Source organism: Pristiophorus japonicus, unplaced genomic scaffold (assembly GCF_044704955.1).
Source record: "Pristiophorus japonicus isolate sPriJap1 unplaced genomic scaffold, sPriJap1.hap1 HAP1_SCAFFOLD_1121, whole genome shotgun sequence".
NCBI classification, from domain to species: domain Eukaryota; kingdom Metazoa; phylum Chordata; class Chondrichthyes; family Pristiophoridae; genus Pristiophorus; species Pristiophorus japonicus.
In genome coordinates this window covers 1-20,548 of record NW_027250779.1, presented here as the reverse complement: position 1 = coordinate 20,548, position 20,548 = coordinate 1, and the positions used below count along the sequence as shown (strand labels likewise).

Below are 20,548 nucleotides of genomic sequence, written 5' to 3'. Positions count from 1 at the left end.
TGCACAGTGCTCCAAGTGTGGTCTAACCAGACCAGAACTGTGCACAGTGCTCCAAGTGTGGTCTAACCGGACCAGAACTGTGCACAGTGCTCCAAGTGTGGTCTAACCAGACCAGAACTGTGCACAGTGCTCCAAGTGTGGTCTAACCAGACCAGAACTGTACACAGTGCTCCAAGTGTGGTCTAACCAGACCAGAACTGTGCACAGTGCTCCAAGTGTGGTCTAACCCAGACCAGAACTGTGCACAGTGCTCCAAGTGTGGTCTAACCCAGGCCAGAACTGTACACAGTGCTCCAAGTGTGGTCTAACCAGACCAGAACTGTGCACAGTGCTCCAAGTGTGGTCTAACCCAGACCAGAACTGTACACAGTGCTCCAAGTGTGGTCTAACCAGACCAGAACTGTACACAGTGCTCCAAGTGTGGTCTAACCCAGGCCAGAACTGTGCACAGTGCACCAAGTGTGGTCTAACCAGACCACAACTGTACACAGTGCTCCAAGTGTGGTCTAACCAGACCAGAACTGTGCACAGTGCTCCAAGTGTGGTCTAACCCAGACCAGAACTGTACACAGTGCTCCAAGTGTGGTCTAACCCAGACCAGAACTGTGCACAGTGCTCCAAGTGTGGTCTAACCAGACCAGAACTGTGCACGGTGCTCCAAGTGTGGTCTAACCCAGACCAGAACTGTGCACAGTGCTCCAAGTGTGGTCTAACCCAGACCAGAACTGTGCACGGTGCTCCACGTGTGGTCTAACCAGACCAGAACTGTACACAGTGCTCCAAGTGTGGTCTAACCCAGACCAGAACTGTGCACGGTGCTCCAAGTGTGGTCTAACCCAGACCAGAACTGTACACAGTGCTCCAAGTGTGGTCTAACCAGACCAGAACTGTGCACAGTGCTCCAAGTGTGGTCTAACCCAGACCAGAACTGTGCACAGTGCTCCAAGTGTGGTCTAACCAGACCAGAACTGTGCACAGTGCTCCAAGTGTGGTCTAACCCAGGCCAGAACTGTGCACGGTGCTCCAAGTGTGGTCTAACCCAGGCCAGAACTGTGCACGGTGCTCCAAGTGTGGTCTAACCAGACCAGAACTGTGCACAGTGCTCCAAGTGTGGTCTAACCAGACCAGAACTGTGCACAGTGCTCCAAGTGTGGTCTAACCAGACCAGAACTGTACACAGTGCTCCAAGTGTGGTCTAACCAGACCAGAACTGTACACAGTGCTCCAAGTGTGGTCTAACCAGACCAGAACTGTGCACAGTGCTCCAAGTGTGGTCTAACCCAGACCAGAACTGTGCACAGTGCTCCAAGTGTGGTCTAACCAGACCAGAACTGTGCACGGTGCTCCAAGTGTGGTCTAACCAGACCAGAACTGTGCACGGTGCTCCAAGTGTGGTCTAAACCAGACCAGAACTGTGCACGGTGCTCCAAGTGTGGTCTAACCAGACCAGAACTGTGCACAGTGCTCCAAGTGTGGTCTAACCAGGTTTTTGTACAGCTGCAGCATAACTCCTGCACCCTTGCATTCCGAGCCCTCTAGCTGGAAAGGCCTGGTCTTATGGATAGGGAGTGGAGCAATTGTGAGATTTGTCTCCAGCAGGGTGTGCAGGATGGGTAAGAGGCCAGAATGGTCCTGGGGATGAGGGACTTCAGTCACGTGGGGAGACTGGAGAAACTGGGCTCGTTCTCCTTGGAGCAGAGAAGGTTAAGGAGAGTAAAAACAGCAGGTGCTGGAAATCTCAGCGGGTCAGGCAGCGTCTGTGGAGAGAAAAAGAGAGTTGGTGTTTCAGGTCGGTGACCCTTGGTCAGAGGAGAGAGAGTTGGTGGAGGTTTTCAAAATAGCGAAGAGTTTCGACAGAGTAGGTCGAGAGAAACTGTTCCCATTGGTGGAAGTGCGGGGGAACCAGAGGACACGGATTGAAGGCCATTGGCAGAAGAACCAAAGGCCACGCGAGGAATAACGTTTTCCGCAGCGAGTGGCTAGGATCGGGAATCTGCTGCGTGAGAGGGCGCTGGAGGCAGGCTCAATCGGAGCCTTTTGAAAGAAGAATTGGATGAGATACTCGGAAGGGGGAAAAATATTTCCGTGCTATGGAGAAGGAGCGGGTGGCATTGGGGCCAACTAAGTCTTCGAGAGAGCCGGCATGGACTCGATGGGCTGAACGGCTGCAGGGTTGTATGATTGGCAGAGGGAGTACAATGTGGGGAAGTGTGAGGTTATCCGCGTTGGTTGGAAAAACAAAAGAGCAAGTTATTCTTTAAATGGAGAAAGATTGCAAAGTGCCGCAGTACAGCGGGACCTGGGGGTTACTTGTGCATGAAACACAAAAGGTTAGTATGCAGGTACAGCAAGTGATCAGGAAGGGCCAATGGTATCTTGGCCTTTATTGCAAAGGGGGATGGAGTATAAAAGCAGGGAAGTCTTGCTCCAGTTATACAGGGTATTGGTGAGGCCACACCTGGAGTACTGCGTGCAGTTTTGGTCTCTGTATTTACGAAAGGAGATACTTTGCTTTGGAGGCAGTTCAGAGAAGGTTCACTCGGTTGATTCCGGGGATGAGGGGGTTGACTTATGAGGAAAGGTTGAGTAGGTTGGGCCTCTACTCATTGGAGTTCAGAAGAATGAGAGGTGATCTTATGGAAACGTATCAGATTATGAGGGGGGCTCGACAAGGTGGATGCAGAGAGGATGTTCCCACTGATAGAAACATAGAAACATAGAAAATAGGTGCAGGAGTAGGCCATTCGGCCCTTCGAGCCTGCACCGCCATTCAATGAGTTCATGGCTGAACATTCAACTTCAGTACCCCATTCCTGCTTTCTCACCATACCCCTTGATCCCCCGAGTAGTAAGGACCTCATCTAACTCCTTTTTGAATATATTTAGTGAATTGGCCTCAACAACTTTCTGTGGTAGAGAATTCCACAGGTTCACCACTCTCTGGGTGAAGAAGTTTCTCCTCATCTCGGTCCTAAATGGCTTCCCCCTTATCCTTAGACTGTGTCCCCTGGTTCTGGACTTCCCCAACATCGGGAACATTCTTCCTGCATCTAACCTGTCTAAACCCGTCAGAATTTTAAACGTTTCTATGAGGTCCCCTCTCATTCTTCTGAACTCCAGTGAATACAAGCCCAGTTGATCCAGTCTTTCTTGATAGGATCCAGTCTTTCTTGATGGGGGAGACTAGAACTAGAGGGCATGGTCTTAGAATAAGGGGCCGCCCATTTAAAACTGAGATGAGGAGGAATTGCTTCTCTCAGAGGGTTGTAAATCTGTGGAATTCTCTGCCCCAGAGAGCTGTGGAGGCTGGGACATTGAATATATTTAAGGTGGAGATAGACAGATTTTTGAGCGATAAGGGAGTGAAGGGTTATGGGGAGCGGGCGGGGAAGTGGAGCTGAGTCCATGATGGGATCAGCCCATGGTGGTATTAAATGGCGGAGCAGGCTCGAGGGGCCGAATGGCCGGCTCCTGCTCCTGTTTCTGATGCATGACTTGGAGGGGCGCGGAGATTTCGGGAGGTGGGCTGCGGTTGTTCATGTGTTGTACGTTCGATGTTCTTTATTGACACTCTCTTCCCCTTTCCCGCCCCTCCCCCCTCCCCACCCCACCCCCCCCCCCCCCCCCCAAACCTCAGGTGCCTACGGTGGTTTGTCAGATCGACCCTCAGCCTCCGTCTCGCCCAGCTCCGTCTCCATCACCCCCACCCGCTTCGGATCACTGGAGCTGCTCCCCCCTGAGTTGCCCCCCCGAATCCCCATCGAGGAGACCCTGGAGAGGCTGCAGCCAGTGGCCCCCCCCACTCCCACCCCTTTCCCCGACATCCCGGACACGGCAGGTACAGTCCCGGGACGGGTGGGGTGCGGAGGGGGGAGGTGGGGGGGGAGGGAATCGTTCCCTCAGGGTAGGGGGTGGTGGGGGGTGAATGGTTCCCTGGGGGGGGGAGGGGTGTGGATGGGGAGAGGAGAGGAGGGGAGGGAAGGGACGGGTTCGGAAGGGGGTGAATGGTTCCCTTGGGGAGTGAGGGTGAGGGAGGGGTTAGGAAGGGGGTGAATGGTTCCCACGGGGAGTGAGGGAGGGGTTCGGAAGGGGGTGAATGGTTCCCACGGGGAGGTGAGTGGGGGTGGGGAGGATTGTGAATGGTTCCCTGAGGGAGCGGTGTGTGTGGCTGGGGAGGAAGGAGGGGGTTAGGAAGTGGGGGAGGGCGGGACTGGGGGAGAGAGGAGGGTTCGGGAGGCGGTGAATGGTTCCCGCAGGGACGAGGGAGGGAGAGGAGGGCAGGGTTAGGAAGTGCGAGGAAGGGGGGGGGGGGGGGGTGAATGGTTACCTCCGGGAGTGAGGGCGAGGGATGGGTTAGGAAGGGGGTGAATGGTTCCCTCTGGGAGGGGAGGGGAGTGGAGGGAGAGGAGGGGAGGGACGGGTTAGGAAGGGGGTGAATGGTTCCCTCTGGGAGGGGAGGGGAGTGGAGGGAGAGGAGGGGAGGGACGGGTTAGGAAGGGGGTGAATGGTTCCCTCGGGGAGTGGAGGGAGAGGGAGAGGAGGGGAGGGACAGGTTAGGAAGTGGGGGCTGAATGGTTCCCTCGGGGCAGGGGTGGGGGGGTTAGGAAGGGGGTGAATGGTTCCCTCGGGGAGTGGAGGGAGAGGGAGAGGAGGGGAGGGACAGGTTAGGAAGTGGGGGCTGAATGGTTCCCTCGGGGCGGGGGTGGGGGGGTTAGGAAGGGGGTTACGAAGCAGGGAGAACGACAAGAATTTTTCAGAGGACCATTAAGAGTCAACCATATAGCTGTGGGTCTGGAGTCACAAATATACAAGAACAACAAATTGTATTTATCTAGTGCCTTTAATGTCGTGAAACATCCCAAGGTGCTTCACAGCCGCATTGTCAGACAAATCAGATACATTTAACACCGAGCCACGTAAGGAGAAATTAGCGCAGGGGACCAAAAAGCTGGGTCAAAGAGGGAGGTTTTAAGGAGTGTCTAAAAGGAGGAGAGAGAGGCGGAGAGGTTTCGGGAGGGAGTTCCAGAGCTCGGGGCCCAAGCAACAGAAGGCACGGCCACCGATGGTGGAGCGATTATAATCAGGGATGGTCAAGGGGGCAGAATTAGAGGAGTGCAGAGATCTGGGGGTGGGGGGGTTGTGAGGCTGAAACAGGTTACAGAGATAGGGAGGGGTGTAGGGGCTGGAGGGGGTTACAGAGATAGGGAGGGGTGCAGGGGCTGGAGGGGGTTACAGAGATAGGGAGGGGTGTAGGGGCTGGAGGGGGTTACAGAGATAGGGAGGGGTGTAGGGGCTGGAGGGGGTTACAGAGATAGGGAGGGGTGTAGGGGCTGGAGGAGGTTACAGCGATAGGGAGGGGTGTAGGGCCTGGAGAAGGTTACAGAGATAGGGAGGGGTGTAGGGGCTGGAGGAGGTTACAGCGATAGGGAGGGGTGTAGGGGCTGGAGGAGGTTACAGAGATAGAGAGGGGTGTAGGGCCTGGAGGAGGTTACAGAGATAGGGAGGGGTGTAGGGGCTGGAGGAGGTTACAGAGATAGGGAGGGGTGTAGGGGCTGGAGGGGGTTACAGAGATAGGGAGGGGTGTAGGGGTTGGAGGAGGTTACAGCGATAGGGAGGGGTGTAGGGCCTGGAGGAGGTTACAGAGATAGGGAGGGGTGTAGGGGCTGGAGGAGGTTACAGAGATAGGGAGGGGTGTAGGGCCTGGAGGAGGTTACAGAGATAGGGAGGGGTGTAGGGGCTGGAGGAGGTTACAGAGATAGGGAAAGGTGTAGGGGCTGGAGGAGGTTACAGAGATGGGGATGGGTGTAGGGGCTGGAGGAGATTACAGAGATAGGGAGGGGTGTAGGGGCTGGAAGGGGTTACAGAGATAGGGAGGGGGGTAGGGGCTGGAGGGGGTTACAGAGATAGGGAGGGGTGTAGGGGCTGGAGGAGGTGACAGAGATAGGGAGGGGTGTAGGGGCTGGAGGAGGTTACAGAGATAGGGAGGGGTGTAGGGGCTGGAGGAGGTTACAGAGATAGCGAGGGGTGTAGGGGCTGGAGGAGGTTACAGAGATAGGGAGGGGTGTAGGGGCTGGAGGAGGTTACAGAGATAGGGAGGGGTGTAGGGGCTGGAGGAGGTTACAGAGATAGGGAGGGGTATAGGGGTCCATGGAGGGATTTGTAAACAAGGATGAGAATTTTGAAATCGAGGCGTTGTTTAACCAGGAGCCCATGTCAGCCGACGAGCACAGGGGGGGTGATAGATGAGCGGGACTCGGTGCGAGTTTTGGACAACCTCAAGTTTACGGTGTGTAGAATGTGGGAAGCGGTTGAATGGTTCCCTGGGGCCGGGGAGGGAAAGGATGACGATTTGATGGTCAGGGAGTCGGTGAAAGTCTAGAACCAGGGCTCTCACAATCTCAGGATAAGGGCTCGGCCATTTCGGACAGAGATGAGGAGGAAGTTCTTCACTCAGAGGGGGGGTGAATTTTTGGAATTCTCTGCCCCAGAGGGCTCTGGAGGCTCAGTCGTTGAGTATATTCAAGGCTGGGATCGATAGATTTTTGGATATTAAGTGAATCGAGGGATATGGGGATCGGGCGAGAAAGTGGAACTGAGGTCAAAGATCAGCCGTGATCTCATTGAATGGCGGAGCGGGCTCGAGGGGCCGAATGGCCGACTCCTGCTCCTGATTCTTATGTTCTTATTGAAAGAGGGGTGAATAGATTCCTGGGGGGATGTGGTGGGGATTGGAGGGTTAGGAAGTGGGGGGGGAGGGGGGAAGGGGAAGGGAAGAGGTGTCATGTTTCCTGGGGGGGGGGTGGGGGAAGAGAAGAATTATTGGGGGGGGGGTGGGAATTGGGGAGTCAGGGAGTGGGCGAAAGAGGGGTGAATCATTCACTCTTTAACCCCCCCCCCTCCCCCTCCGTCCCAGCACCCTCCCCCCTCCCACCCAATCCCCAGCACCCCCCTCCAACCCAGAGAATGATTCATCCCTCTGCTAACTGCTCCCTCGCCCTTAAATTTCCCCCAGTGCCCTCGGAACCATTTCGCACCCCCCACTCCCTCCCCCTGCTCCCGAACTCCCTCCCCTATCATTCCCTGGGTTTGAGGGGGTGGGTGGCGGTAGCGGAGGGGGTGGGAATTGAAGGGGTGGGGGGAGGGGGCGGGGTGGGAAGTGGTGCGAATGGTTGCCGGGGTGGGGTCGAGGCAGGGGGTTTAGAGGGTGTTCCACCATCTGCGGGAGGCAGTGACTCGCGTTCCCCCGAGAATGAATGGAAAAAAAAAAAGGCAAAAAGGGTACTGAGGCCAATTATTTTGGGCCGTCCCATTGGCCGAGCTCTGCACAGGCCGGGGTTGGAGCATGGGCTTTTGGTGGGCAGGGAGGGGGGCGGTGATGTTGTAGATGGTGGAACCGGTAACCTTGTTTGTGGGATTGTTAAGTTGAAAATGGTCTGCTAACGTTTTTTTTTTGCATGTCTTCCAACCCCCGCTTCCTTATTACTCCACCCCCCCCACCCCTCTTTTTCTTTCTCTCTCTCTCTCTCTCTCAAGGGTCGGCCTTCATTTTCCAAATCGACCAGGACCTGGGTGAGGGGGACCACCCTCTCTCCGAGTACCCCTGGTTCCACGGGACCCTCTCGCGGCTGAAAGCAGCCCAACTGGTCCTGGCCGGGGGGACGAGCAGCCACGGCGTGTTCCTGGTCAGGCAGAGTGAGACGAGAAGGGGCGAGTATGTGCTCACCTTCAACTTCCAGGGCAAGGCCAAGGTGAGTGGCAGGCTGCCATCCCGGGGACTCGAGAAACGATGTGGCTCCGAGCGCGATGCAGGCTAAGGGGAGATTCAATCGAGTTTATTCTTTATAAACGAGCGCGCGTCAGATTGGAGCTATTTCCAACGCAGCACAGCAGGCTAAGGGGACTTTGAATCGAGTTTATTCATTATAAACGAGCACGCGTCAGATTGGAGCTATTTCCAACGCAGCACAGCAGGCTAAGGGGACTTTGAATCGAGTTTATTCATTATAAACGAGCACGCGTCAGATTGGAGCTATTTCCAACGCAGCACAGCAGGCTAAGGGGACTTTGAATCGCGTTTATTCATTATAAACGAGCACGCGTCAGATTGGAGCTATTTCCAACGCAGCACAGCAGGCTAAGAGTACTCTGAATCGAGTTTATTCATTATAAACGGGCACGTGTCAAATTGGAGCTATTTCCACTGCAGCACAGCAGACTAAGAGTACTTTGAATCGAGTTTATTCATTATAAACGAGCACGCGTCAGATTGGAGCTATTTCCACTGCAGCACAGCAGGCTAAGGGGAGATTGAATCGAGTTTATTCATTATAAACGAGCACGCGTCAGATTGGAGCTATTTCCACTGCAGCACAGCAGGCTAAGGGGAGATTGAATCGAGTTTATTCATTATAAACGAGCACGCGTCAGATTGGAGCTATTTCCACTGCAGCACAGCAGGCTAAGGGGAGATTGAATCGAGTTTATTCATTATAAACGAGGACGCGTCAGATTGGAGCTATTTCCACTGCAACACAGCAGGCTAAGGGGAGATTGAATCGAGTTTATTCATTATAAACTATCACGCTTCTGGTTGGGTTTATTTGTGCTGGAACGGTGCAGGCTAAGAGAAGATTAAATCGAGTTTTTTCAAGATTCGGGTGAGCAGTTATGAGGAGAGGCGGATGCCAGTAATGAGGGGGTATAACTATCAGGAAAGCTCTGATCTGGTTCGATCACACTTTAAAAAAAAAAAAAAAAAAATGTGTTCGTTTACGGGATGTGGGCCTCATTGGCAAGACCGGTATTTATTGCCCGTCCCTAATTGCCCCTTGAGGAGGTGGTGGTGAGCCGCCTTCGTGAACCGCTGCAGTCCGTGCGGTGAAGGTGCTCCCACAGTGCTGACTTTGTCATCAGAACATCAGGAACAGGAGCAGGAGTCGGCCATTCGGCCCCTCGAGCCTGCTCCGCCATTTAATACGACCATGGGCTGATCCGATCATGGACTCAGCTCCACTTCCCCGCCCGCTCCCCTTAACCCTTCACTCCCTTATCGCTCAAAAATCTGTCTATCTCCACCTTAAATATATTCAATGTCCCAGCCTCCACAGCTCTCTGGGGCAGAGAATTCCACAGATTTACAACCCTCTGAGAGAAGAAATTCCTCCTCATCTCAGTTTTAAATGGGCGGCCCCTTATTCTAAGACCATGCCCCCTAGTTCTAGTCTCCCCCATCAGTGGAAACATCCTCTCTGCATCCACCTTGTCGAGCCCCCCTCATAATCTGATACGTTTCCATAAGATCACCTCTCATTCTTCTGAATTCCAATGAGTAGAGGCCCAACCTCCTCAACCTTTCCTCATAAGTCAACCCCCTCATCCCCGGAATCAACCGAGTGAATCTTCTCTGAACTGCCTCCAAAGCAAGTATATCCTTTCGTAAATACTGCACGCAGTACTCCAGGTGTGGCCTCACCAATACCCTGTATAACTGGAGCAAGACTTCCCTGCTTTTATACTTCATCCCCCTTTGCAATAAAGGCCAAGATACCATTGGCCCTTCCTGATCACTTGCTGTACCTGCATACTAACCTTTTGTGTTTCATGCACAAGTAACCCCCAGGTCCCGCTGTACTGCCGCACTTTGTAATCTTTCTCCATTTAAATAATAACTTGCTCTTTGATTTTTTTTCTGCCAAAGTGCCTGACCTCACACTTTCCAACATTATACTCCATCTGACAAATGTTTGCCCACTCACTGAGCCTGTCTATGTCCTTTTGCAGATTTTTTGTGTCCTCCTCACACGTTGTTTTTCCTCCCATCTTTGTATCATCAGCAAACTTGGCTACGTTACACTCAGTCGGTTTGATACAATTGAGTAGCCTGCCAGTACACTTCACTGGACAGTTAGGAGTCAGACACATTGCTATGGGTCTGGAGTCATGTATATACAACAACAACTTGTATTTATATAGCGCCTTTAACGTAGTAAAACCTCCCGAGGCGTTTCACAGCAGTGTTATAAGACAAAACGAATACATTTGACACCGAGCCACATAAGAAGAAATTAGCGCAGGTGGCCAAAAGCTGGGTCAAAGAGGGAGGTTTTAAGGAGTGTCCTGAAGGAGAAAAGAGAGCTGGAGAGGCGGAGAGGTTTAGGGAGGGAGATCCAGAGCTTGGGGCCCAGGCAACAGAAGGCACAGCCACCGATGGTGGAGCGATTATAATCAGGGATGGTCAGGAGGGCAGAATTAGAGGAGCGCAGAGATCTCGGGGGGTTGTGGGGCTGGAGGAGGTTACAGAGATGGGGAGGGGTGTAGGGGCTGGAGGAGGTTACAGAGATAGGAAGGGTTGTGGGGCTGGAGGAGATTACAGAGATAGGGAGGAGTGTTGGTGCTGGAGGAGGTTACAGAGATAGGGAGGGGTGTAAGGGCTGGAGGAGGTTACAGAGATAGGGAGGCATGAAGGGGCTGGAGGAGGTTACAAAGATAGGGAGGGGTGTAGGGGCTGGAGGAGGTTACAGAGCTAGGGAGGGGTGTAGGGGTTACAGAGCTAGAGAGGAGCGAGGGCCATGGAGGGATTTATAAACCAGGATGAGAATTTTGAAATCGATGCGTTGCTTAACCGGGAGCCAATGTCGGTCAGCGAGCACAGGGGGGTGATGGGTGAGTGGGACTGGGTGTGAGTTAGGACACGGGGCAGTGAGCACAGGGGGTGATGGGTGAGTGGGACTGGGTATGAGTTAGGACACGGGGCAGTGAGCACAGGGGGTGATGGGTGAGTGGGACTGGGTGTGAGTTAGGACACGGGGTCAGTGAGCACAGTGGGTGATGGGTGAGCGGGACTGGGTGTGAGTTAGGACACGGGGCAGTGAGCACAGGGGGTGATGGGTGAGCGGGACTGGGTGTGAGTTAGGACACGGGGTCAGTGAGCACAGGGGGTGATGGGTGAGTGGGACTGGGTGTGAGTTAGGACACGGGGTCAGTGAGCACAGGGGGTGATGGGTGAGTGGGACTCGGTGTGAGTTAGGACACAGGGTCAGTGAGCACAGGGGGTGATGGGTGAGTGGGACTGGGTGCGAGTTAGGACACGGGGTCAGTGAGCACAGGGGGTGATGGGTGAGCGGGACTGGGTGTGAGTTAGGACACGGGGTCAGTGAGCAAAGGGGGTGATGGGTGAGCGGGACTGGGTGTGAGTTAGGACACGGGGTCAGTGAGCACAGGGGGTGATGAGTGAGCGGGACTGGGTGTGAGTTAGGACACGGGGCAGTAAGCACAGGGGGTGATGGGTGAGTGGGACTGAGTGCGAGTTAGGACACGGGGCAGTGAGCACAGGGGGTGATGGGTGAGTGGGACTGGGTGCGAGTTAGGACACGGGGTCAGTGAGCACAGGGGGTGATGGGTGAATGGGACTGGGTGTGAGTTAGGACACGGGGTCAGTGAGCACAGAGGGTGATGGGTGAGTGGGACTGGGTGTGAGTTAGGACACGGGGCAGTGAGCACGGGGTGATGGGTGAGTGGGACTGGGTGTGAGTTAGGACACGGGGTGATGGGTGAGCGGGACTGGGTGTGAGTTAGGACACGGGGTCAGTGAGCACAGGGGGTGATGGGTGAGTGGGACTGGGTGTGAGTTAGGACACAGGGTCAGTGAGCACAGGGGGTGATGGGTGAGTGGGACTGGGTGTGAGTTAGGACACGGGGCAGTGAGCACAGGGGGTGATGGGTGAGCGGGAGTGGGTGTGAGTTAGGACACGGGGCAGTGAGCACAGGGGGTGATGGGTGAGTGGGACTGGGTGTGAGTTAGGACACGGGGTCAGTGAGCACAGGGGGTGATGGGTGAGTGGGACTGGGTGTGAGTTAGGACACGGGGTCAGTGAGCACAGGGTGTGATGGGTGAGCGGGACTGGGTGTGAGTTAGGACACGGGGTCAGTGAGCACAGGGTGTGATGGGTGAGTGGGACTGGGTGTGAGTTAGGACACGGGGTCAGTGAGCACAGTGGGTGATGGGTGAGTGGGACTGGGTGTGAGTTAGGACACGGGGTCAGTGAGCACAGGGGGTGATGGGTGAGTGGGACTGGGTGTGAGTTAGGACATGGGGGCAGTGAGCAATGGGGGTGATGGGTGAGCGGGACTCGGTGCGAGTTAGGACACGGGGTCAGCCGAGTTTTGGACCACCTCTAGTTTACGCAGGGTAGAATGCGGGAGGCCAGTCAGGAGTGCGTTGGAACCATCAAGTCTGGAGGTAACAGGCACGGAGGAGGGCTTCAGCTGCGGATGAGCGCGGAAAAAGGCGGGTCTTAGTTAAGCTGTGGATACGTGGCTGGCAGCTCATTTCAGGGTGAAATATGACACGAGGTTGCAAACAGTCTGGTTCAGCCTTGGACAGGAGTTGGGGGCTGGGGAACAGAGTTTGAGGTTGCCCCGATATTTAATCGGAGCAAACTTCTGCTCTGCCAGAGTTCCTTCCCCGAAGGGCATTCGTGGGTTTTTCCAACAATTTCGTGGTCACTAGTTTTTTTAATTCCAGATTTATTTAATGAACTGAATTGAAATTCCCCAGCTGCCGTGGTGGGATTTGAACCGGTATCTGGGGATTATTAGCCCTCTGGATTACTAGTCCAGTCATATAACCACTATGCTACTGTACCTGGCATACTGGGAACAGCTCTGGTTTCCAGATTACACAGATGAGGAAGTGGAGAAGTTGCAACAAAGATTTACAAGGATGATCTCAGAACTGAGAGAATATACCCATCAGGAAAGATTGAACAAGACTTGGGGCTCTTTTCGCTCAAACAGAGATGGCTGAGAGGTCTTTAAAATTAGGAAGGTGTCGGTGGGGATGTTGCACTTTATATCGGGGAGGGCTTTGAGGGTGGTCCCTTGTAACGTTTCCTCTGCCCCACCTTTGGCCCGTTTGCCCGTGAAGGAGTCCCGAGTAGAGCGCTCGCTTTGGGGAGTCTCGTGTCTGGGGGGGGGGGACATGCGGACAATGTGGCCCTGCCCAGCGGAGCTGGTCGAGTGTGGTCAGTGCTTCGATGCTGGGATGTCGGGCCTGGTCGAGGACGCTAACGTTGGTGCGTCTGTCCTCCCCGGGGGGATTTGCAGGGTCTTGCGGAGACAGCGTTGGTGGTATTTCTCCAGCGACTTGAGGTGTCTACTGTACATGGTCCATGTCTCTGAGCCACACAGGAGGGCGGGTATCACTACAGCCCTGTAGACCATGAGCTGGGGGTGAGATACCTACTGTACATGGTCCATGTCTCTGAGCCACACAGGAGGGCGGGTATCACTACAGCCCTGTAGACCATGAGCTGGGGGTGAGATACCTACTGTACATGGTCCGTGTCTCTGAGCCACACAGGAGGGCGGGTATCACTACAGCCCTGTAGACCATGAGCTGGGGGTGAGATACCTACTGTACACGGTCCGTGTCTCTGAGCCACACAGGAGGGCGGGTATCACTACAGCCCTGTAGACCATGAGCTGGGGGTGAGATACCTACTGTACATGGTCCATGTCTCTGAGCCACACAGGAGGGCGGGTATCACTACAGCCCTGTAGACCATGAGCTGGGGGTGAGATACCTACTGTACATGGTCCGTGTCTCTGAGCCACACAGGAGGGCGGGTATCACTACAGCCCTGTAGACCATGAGCTGGGGGTGAGATACCTACTGTACACGGTCCATGTCTCTGAGCCATACAGGAGGGCGGGTATCACTACAGCCCTGTAGACCATGAGCTGGGGGTGAGATACCTACTGTACATGGTCCGTGTCTCTGGGCCATACAGGAGGGCGGGTATCACTACAGCCCTGTAGACCATGAGCTGGGGGTGAGGTACCTACTGTACATGGTCCATGTCTCTGAGCCATACAGGAGGGTGGGTATCACTACAGCCCTGTAGACCATGAGCTGGTGGTGAGATACCTACTGTACATGGTCCGTGTCTCTGAGCCACACAGGAGGGCGGGTATCACTACAGCCCTGTAGACCATGAGCTGGGGGTGAGATACCTACTGTACACGGTCCGTGTCTCTGAGCCACACAGGAGGGCGGGTATCACTACAGCCCTGTAGACCATGAGCTGGGGGTGAGATACCTACTGTACATGGTCCGTGTCTCTGAGCCACACAGGAGGGCGGGTATCACTACAGCCCTGTAGACCATGAGCTGGGGGTGAAATACCTACTGTACATGGTCCATGTCTCTGAGCCACACAGGAGGGCGGGTATCACTACAGCCCTGTAGACCATGAGCTGGGGGTGAGATACCTACTGTACATGGTCCGTGTCTCTGAGCCACACAGGAGGGCGGGTATCACTACAGCCCTGTAGACCATGAGCTCGGTGGTGGATTTGAGGGGCCTGGTCTTCAAACACTCTTTTCCTCAGGCGGCCGAAGGCTGCACTGGCGCACTGGAGGCGGTGTTGGATCTCGTCGCCAATGTCGGCTCTTGTTGATGGGAGGCTCCCGAGGTATGGGGAATGGTCCACGTTGTCCAGGGACGTGCCGTGGATCTTGATGACTGGAGGGCCAGTGCTGTCCGGTGAGGACAGGCTGGTGGAGGACCTTTGTCTTACGGATGTTTAGCGCAAGGCCCATGCTCTCGTACCCCTCGGTAAATACGTCGACTATGTCCCGGAGTTCAGCCTCTGTATGTGCGCAGACGCAGTCGCCGTCCGCGTACTGTCGCTCGACGACAGAGGTTGTGCTGTAAACACGACCGTGACTCATTCTCTCTCTCTCTCTCTCTCTCTCTCTCGCTCCCTCCCTCCGCCAGCACCTACGGCTCTCCCTGAACGAAGAGGGCCAGTGCAGGGTCCAGCACCTGTGGTTCCAGACCATCTTCGACATGCTCGAGCACTTCCGCATCCACCCCATCCCGCTGGAGTCCGGTGGTTCCAGCGACGTCACGCTCGCCAGCTACGTGGTGGCCTCTCATCGCTTGCATGGTGAGTGCGCGCGTCCCTCCTCGCGGGCGTTCCGTGTCGGGGCGGGGCTGGGCGGGAAACCCCATCGAGAAACATCTCATCTCCTCACCGCCATTCCTATCACACCAACTCCCTTCCCCCACCATCCCCATTACGAATTCCTATGTAAACGTCACGGTGTAGTTACACACTCCCGCCAGTAGGTGGCGCTGCGCTTTTTTTTTTCTTCCTCCCAACACCCCCCCCCCCCCCCACAGCCACCGGAGATTCACCCCATCGAGAAACATCTCATCTCCTCACCGCCATTCCTATCACACCAACTCCCTTCCCCCACCATCCCCATTACGAATTCCTATGTAAACGTCACGGTGTAGTTACACACTCCCGCCAGCAGGTGGCGCTGCGCTTTTTTTTTTCTTCTTCCCAACACCCCCCCCAAAAAAAAATTCTCCCTCAGCCCGTCCTATTGGGGAAACTCCTCTGCTGTTTAACTCGAATTCATTTCTCTCACGCCTTTAGGGCGTGACCCAGCGCAGCCAATGAAGTATTTTCTGAAGTGCAGTCACTGTTGTAAAGTCGGAAATAGGGCAGCCAACTTGCGCACAGCAAGCTCCCACAAACAGCACCGAGATCAATGATCAGGGACACCAGGAAGAACCCCACCGCCCCCACCTGCTCCTCTTCCAATACTGGCCCTGGGATCTATTACATCCCACCCGAGAGGGCAGATGGGGCCCTCGCTTTAACGTCTCGTCCGAACAATGGCCCCTCTGACAGCGCAATACGGCGCTCCCTCAGTACTGCCCCTCCGACAGCGCAGTACGGCGCTCCCTCAGTACCGCCCCTCCGACAGTGCGGCGCTCCCTCAGTACTGCCCCTCCGACAGTGCGGCACTCCCTCAGTACTGCCCCTCCGACAGTGCGGGGCTCCCTCAGTACTGCCCCTCCGACAGTGCGGCGCTCCCTCAGTACTGCCCCTCCGACAGTGTAGCACTCCCTCAGTACTGTCCCTCCGACAGTGCGGGGCTCCCTCAGTACTGCCCCTCCGACAGTGAGGCACTCCCTCAGTACTGCCCCTCCGACAGTGCGGCGCTCCCTCAGTACCGCCCCTCCGACAGTGCGGCGCTCCCTCAGTACTGCCTCTCCGACAGTGAGGCACTCCCTCAGTACTGCCCCTCCGACAGTGCAGCACTCCCTCAGTACCGCCCCTCCGACAGTGCAGCACTCTCTCAGTACTGCCCCTCCGACAGTGCAGCACTCTCTCAGTACTGCCCCTCCGACAGTGCAGCACTCTCTCAGTACTGCCCCTCCGACAGTGCGACACTCCCTCAGTACTGCCCCTCCGACAGTGCAGCACTCTCTCAGTACTGCCCCTCCGACAGTGCGGCTCTCCCTCAGTACTGCCCCTCCGACAGTCGTTCCCTCAGTACTGCCCCTCCGACAGTGCGGCACCTCCTCAGTACTGCCCCTCCGACAGTGCGGGGCTCCCTCAGTACTGCCCCTCCGACAGTCGTTCCCTCAGTGCTGCCCCTCCGACAGTGCGGGGCTCCCTCAGTACTGCCCCTCCGACAGTGCGGCACTCCCTCAGTGCTGCCCCTCCGACAGTGCGGCACTCCCTCAGTACTGCCCCTCCGACAGTGCGGCGCTCCCTCGGTACTGCCCCTCCGACAGTGCGGCGCTCCCTCGGTACTGCCCCTCCGACAGTGCGGGGCTCCCTCAGTACTGCCCCTCCGACAGTGCGGCGCTCCCTCAGTACTGCCCCTCCGACAGTGTAGCACTCCCTCAGTACTGTCCCTCCGACAGTGCGGGGCTCCCTCAGTACTGCCCCTCCGACAGTGAGGCACTCCCTCAGTACTGCCCCTCCGACAGTGCGGCGCTCCCTCAGTACCGCCCCTCCGACAGTGCGGCGCTCCCTCAGTACTGCCTCTCCGACAGTGAGGCACTCCCTCAGTACTGCCCCTCCGACAGTGCAGCACTCCCTCAGTACCGCCCCTCCGACAGTGCAGCACTCTCTCAGTACTGCCCCTCCGACAGTGCAGCACTCTCTCAGTACTGCCCCTCCGACAGTGCAGCACTCTCTCAGTACTGCCCCTCCGACAGTGCGACACTCCCTCAGTACTGCCCCTCCGACAGTGCAGCACTCTCTCAGTACTGCCCCTCCGACAGTGCGGCTCTCCCTCAGTACTGCCCCTCCGACAGTCGTTCCCTCAGTACTGCCCCTCCGACAGTGCGGCACTCCCTCAGTACTGCCCCTCCGACAGTGCGGGGCTCCCTCAGTACTGCCCCTCCGACAGTCGTTCCCTCAGTGCTGCCCCTCCGACAGTGCGGGGCTCCCTCAGTACTGCCCCTCCGACAGTGCGGCACTCCCTCAGTGCTGCCCCTCCGACAGTGCGGCACTCCCTCAGTACTGCCCCTCCGACAGTGCGGCGCTCCCTCGGTACTGCCCCTCCGACAGTGCGGCACTCCCTCGGTACTGCCCCTCCGACAGTGCGGCACTCCCTCAGTGCTGCCCCTTTCTATCCTTAAGCCCACCCACTCCCCACCCCGAGTTCCCTTCTGTCCATCTGTTCCTCCCTCCCCCCGGTGCTCCGTTGCCCCCTTCCCCTTTCTCCCTGAAATGTCCAGGGTGGGGAAATGAAGCCCTTTTCCCCCTTTGTGGCGTGTGTGGTTGTGTGGAGAGCGGGAGTGAGCTTGGTGCACCCCTGACCCTTCACCCCACCCCCCCCCCCCCAGTGCCTGTCCATCAACCCAATTGGCTGCCAGCATTCTGACATCATCGCGCATTCCCATTGGCTGACTGTCCGCTGACCTCATCATTGTGTGTGCAGCATTGAAGACCCTCATTGGCTGAGTGAATTATCTCCCTTGTTCACCTCACCCTCGAATGCTCCCTCCCTCCACTCGCTCCCTCTCGCACTCACCCTCCCTCGCTCTCTCTCGCTCACCCTCCCTCCCTCCCTCTCGCACTCACCCTCCCTCCCTCCCTCTCGCACTCACCCTCCCTCCCTCCCTCTCGCACTCACCCTCCCTCCCTCCCTCTCGCACTCACCCTCCCTCCCTCCCTCTCGCACTCATCCTCGCTCCCTCCCCTCTCACACTCACCCTCTCGCACTCACCCCCCCTCTCGCACTCACCCTCTCGCACTCACCCTCTCGCACTCACCCTCCCTCCCTCCCTCCCCCTCACACTCCCTCCCTCGCACTCGCCCTCCCTCCCTCTCGCACTCGCCCTCTCGCACTCGCCCTCCCTCCCTCTCGCACTCGCCCTCCCTCCCTCTCGCACTCGCCCTCCCTCCCTCTCGCACTCCGCCCTCCCTCCTCTCGCACTCGCCCTCCCTCCCTCTCGCACTCTCCCTCCCTCCCTCTCGCACTCGCCCTCCCTCCCTCTCGCACTCGCCCTCTCGCACTCTCGCCCTCCCTCCTCTCGCACTCGCCCTCCCTCCCTCTCGCACTCGCCCTCTCGCACTCGCCCTCCCTCCCTCTCGCACTCGCCCTCCCTCCCTCTCGCACTCGCCCTCCCTCCCTCTCGCACTCGCCCTCTCGCACTCGCCCTCCCTCCCTCTCGCACTCTCCCTCCCTCCCTCTCGCACTCGCCCTCCCTCGCACTCGCCCTCTCGCACTCGCCCTCCCTCCCTCTCGCACTCGCCCTCCCTCCCTCTCGCACTCGCCCTCCCTCCCTCTCGCACTCGCCCTCCCTCCCTCTCGCACTCGCCCTCCCTCCCTCTCGCACTCGCCCTCCCTCCCTCTCGCACTCGCCCTCCCTCCCTCTCGCACTCGCCCTCCCTCCCTCTCGCACTCGCCCTCCCTCCCTCTCGCACTCGCCCTCCCTCCCTCTCGCACTCGCCCTCCCTCCCACTCGCACTTCCCTCCCTCCCTCTCGCACTCGCCCTCCCTCCCTCTCGCACTCGCCCTCCCTCCCTCGCACTCGCCCTCTCGCACTCTCCCTCTCGCACTCGCCCTCCCTCCCTCTCGCACTCTCCCTCCCTCCCTCTCGCACTCGCCCTCCCTCCCTCTCGCACTCGCTCCCTCCCTCTCGCACTCGCCCTCCCTCCCTCTCGCACTCGCCCTCCCTCCCTCTCGCACTCGCCCTCCCTCCCTCTCGCACTCGCCCTCCGCACTCGCCCTCCCTCCTCTCGCACTCTCCCTCTCGCACTCGCCCTCCCTCCCTCTCGCACTCGCCCTCCCTCCCTCTCGCACTCGCCCTCCCTCCCTCTCGCACTCGCCCTCTCACACTCGCCCTCTCGCACTCGCCCTCACTCCCTCTCGCACTCGCCCTCCCTCCCTCTAGCACTCGCCCTCCCTCCCTCTCGCACTCGCCCTCCCTACCTCTCGCACTCGCCCTCCCTCGCTCTCGCCCTCCCTCCCTCTCGCACTCGCCCTCCCTCCCTCTCGCACTCGCCCTCCCTCCCTCTCGCACTCGCCCTCCCTCCCTCTCGCACTCTCCCTCTCGCACTCGCCCTCCCTCCCTCTCGCACTCGCCCTCCCTCCCTCTCGCACTCGCCCTCTCGCACTCGCCCTCCCTCCCTCTCGCACTCGCCCTCCCTCCCTCTCGCACTCGCCCTCCTCCCTCTCGCACTCGCCCTCCCTCCCTCTCGCACTCGCCCTCCCTCCCTCTCGCACTCGCCCTCCCTCCTCTCGCACTCGCCCTCCCTCCCTCTCGCACTCGCCCTCCCTCCCTCTCGCACTCGCCCTCCCTCCCTCTCGCACTCGCCCTCCCTCCCTCTCGCACTCGCCCTCCCTCCTCTCGCACTCGCCCTCCCTCCCTCTCGCACTCGCCCTCCCTCCCTCTCGCACTCGCCCTCCCTCCCTCTCGCACTCGCCCTCCCTCCCTCTCGCACTCGCCCTCCCTCCCTCTCGCACTCGCCCTCCCTCCCTCTCGCACTCGCCCTCCCTCTCGCACTCGCCCTCCCTCCCTCTCGCACTCGCCCTCCCTCCCTCTCGCACTCGCCCTCCCTCCCTCTCGCACTCGCCCTCCCTCCCTCTCGCACTCGCCCTCCTCCCTCTCGCACTCGCCCTCCCTCCCTCTCGCACTCGCCCTCCCTCCCTCTCGCACTCGCCCTCCCTCCCTCTCGCACTCGCCCTCCCTCCCTCTCGCACTCGCCCTCTCGCACTCGCCCTCCCTCCCTCTCGCACTCGCCCTCCCTCCCTCTCGCACTCGCCCTCCCTCCCTCTCGCACTCGCCCTCTCCTCTCGCACTCGCCCTCTGGCACTCGCCCTCCCTCCCTCTCGCACTCGCCCTCCCTCCCTCTCGCACTCGCCCTCCCTCCCTCTCGCACTCGCCCTCCCTCCCTCCTCTCGCCCTCCCTCCCTCTCGCCCTCCCTCCCTCTCGCACTCGCCCTCCCTCCCTCTCGCACTCGCCTCCCCTCTCGCACTCGCCCTCCCTCCCTCTCGCACTCGCCCTCCCTCCCTCTCGCACTCGCCCTCCCTCCTCTCGCACTCGCCCTCCCTCCCTCTCGCACTCGCCCTCCCTCCCTCTCGCACTCGCCCTCTCGCACTCCCTCTCTCTCCGCACTCGCCCCCTCCCTCTCGCACTCGCCCTCTCTCGCACTCGCCCTCTCGCACTCGCCCTCTCGCACTCGCCCTCTCGCACTCGCCCTCTCGCACTCGCCCTCTCGCAC

General features: G+C 58.2%; 1 protein-coding gene across 1 annotated transcript in view; it reads left to right on the top strand.

Annotated features, from left to right (window-relative positions):
• LOC139241699 (SH2B adapter protein 1-like) overlaps positions 1-14,960 on the top strand; it is a gene marked incomplete at its 3' end in the record, with an annotated part of 98,317 nt that extends 83,357 nt beyond the window's left edge. The window contains exons 6-8 of the mRNA XM_070870072.1: positions 3,638-3,838; positions 7,534-7,748; positions 14,781-14,960. Coding sequence (XP_070726173.1) covers positions 3,638-3,838; positions 7,534-7,748; positions 14,781-14,960 — 596 coding nt within the window. The remainder of the gene's footprint in view (positions 1-3,637; positions 3,839-7,533; positions 7,749-14,780) is intronic.
• Positions 14,961-20,548: the final 5,588 nt, after the last annotated feature.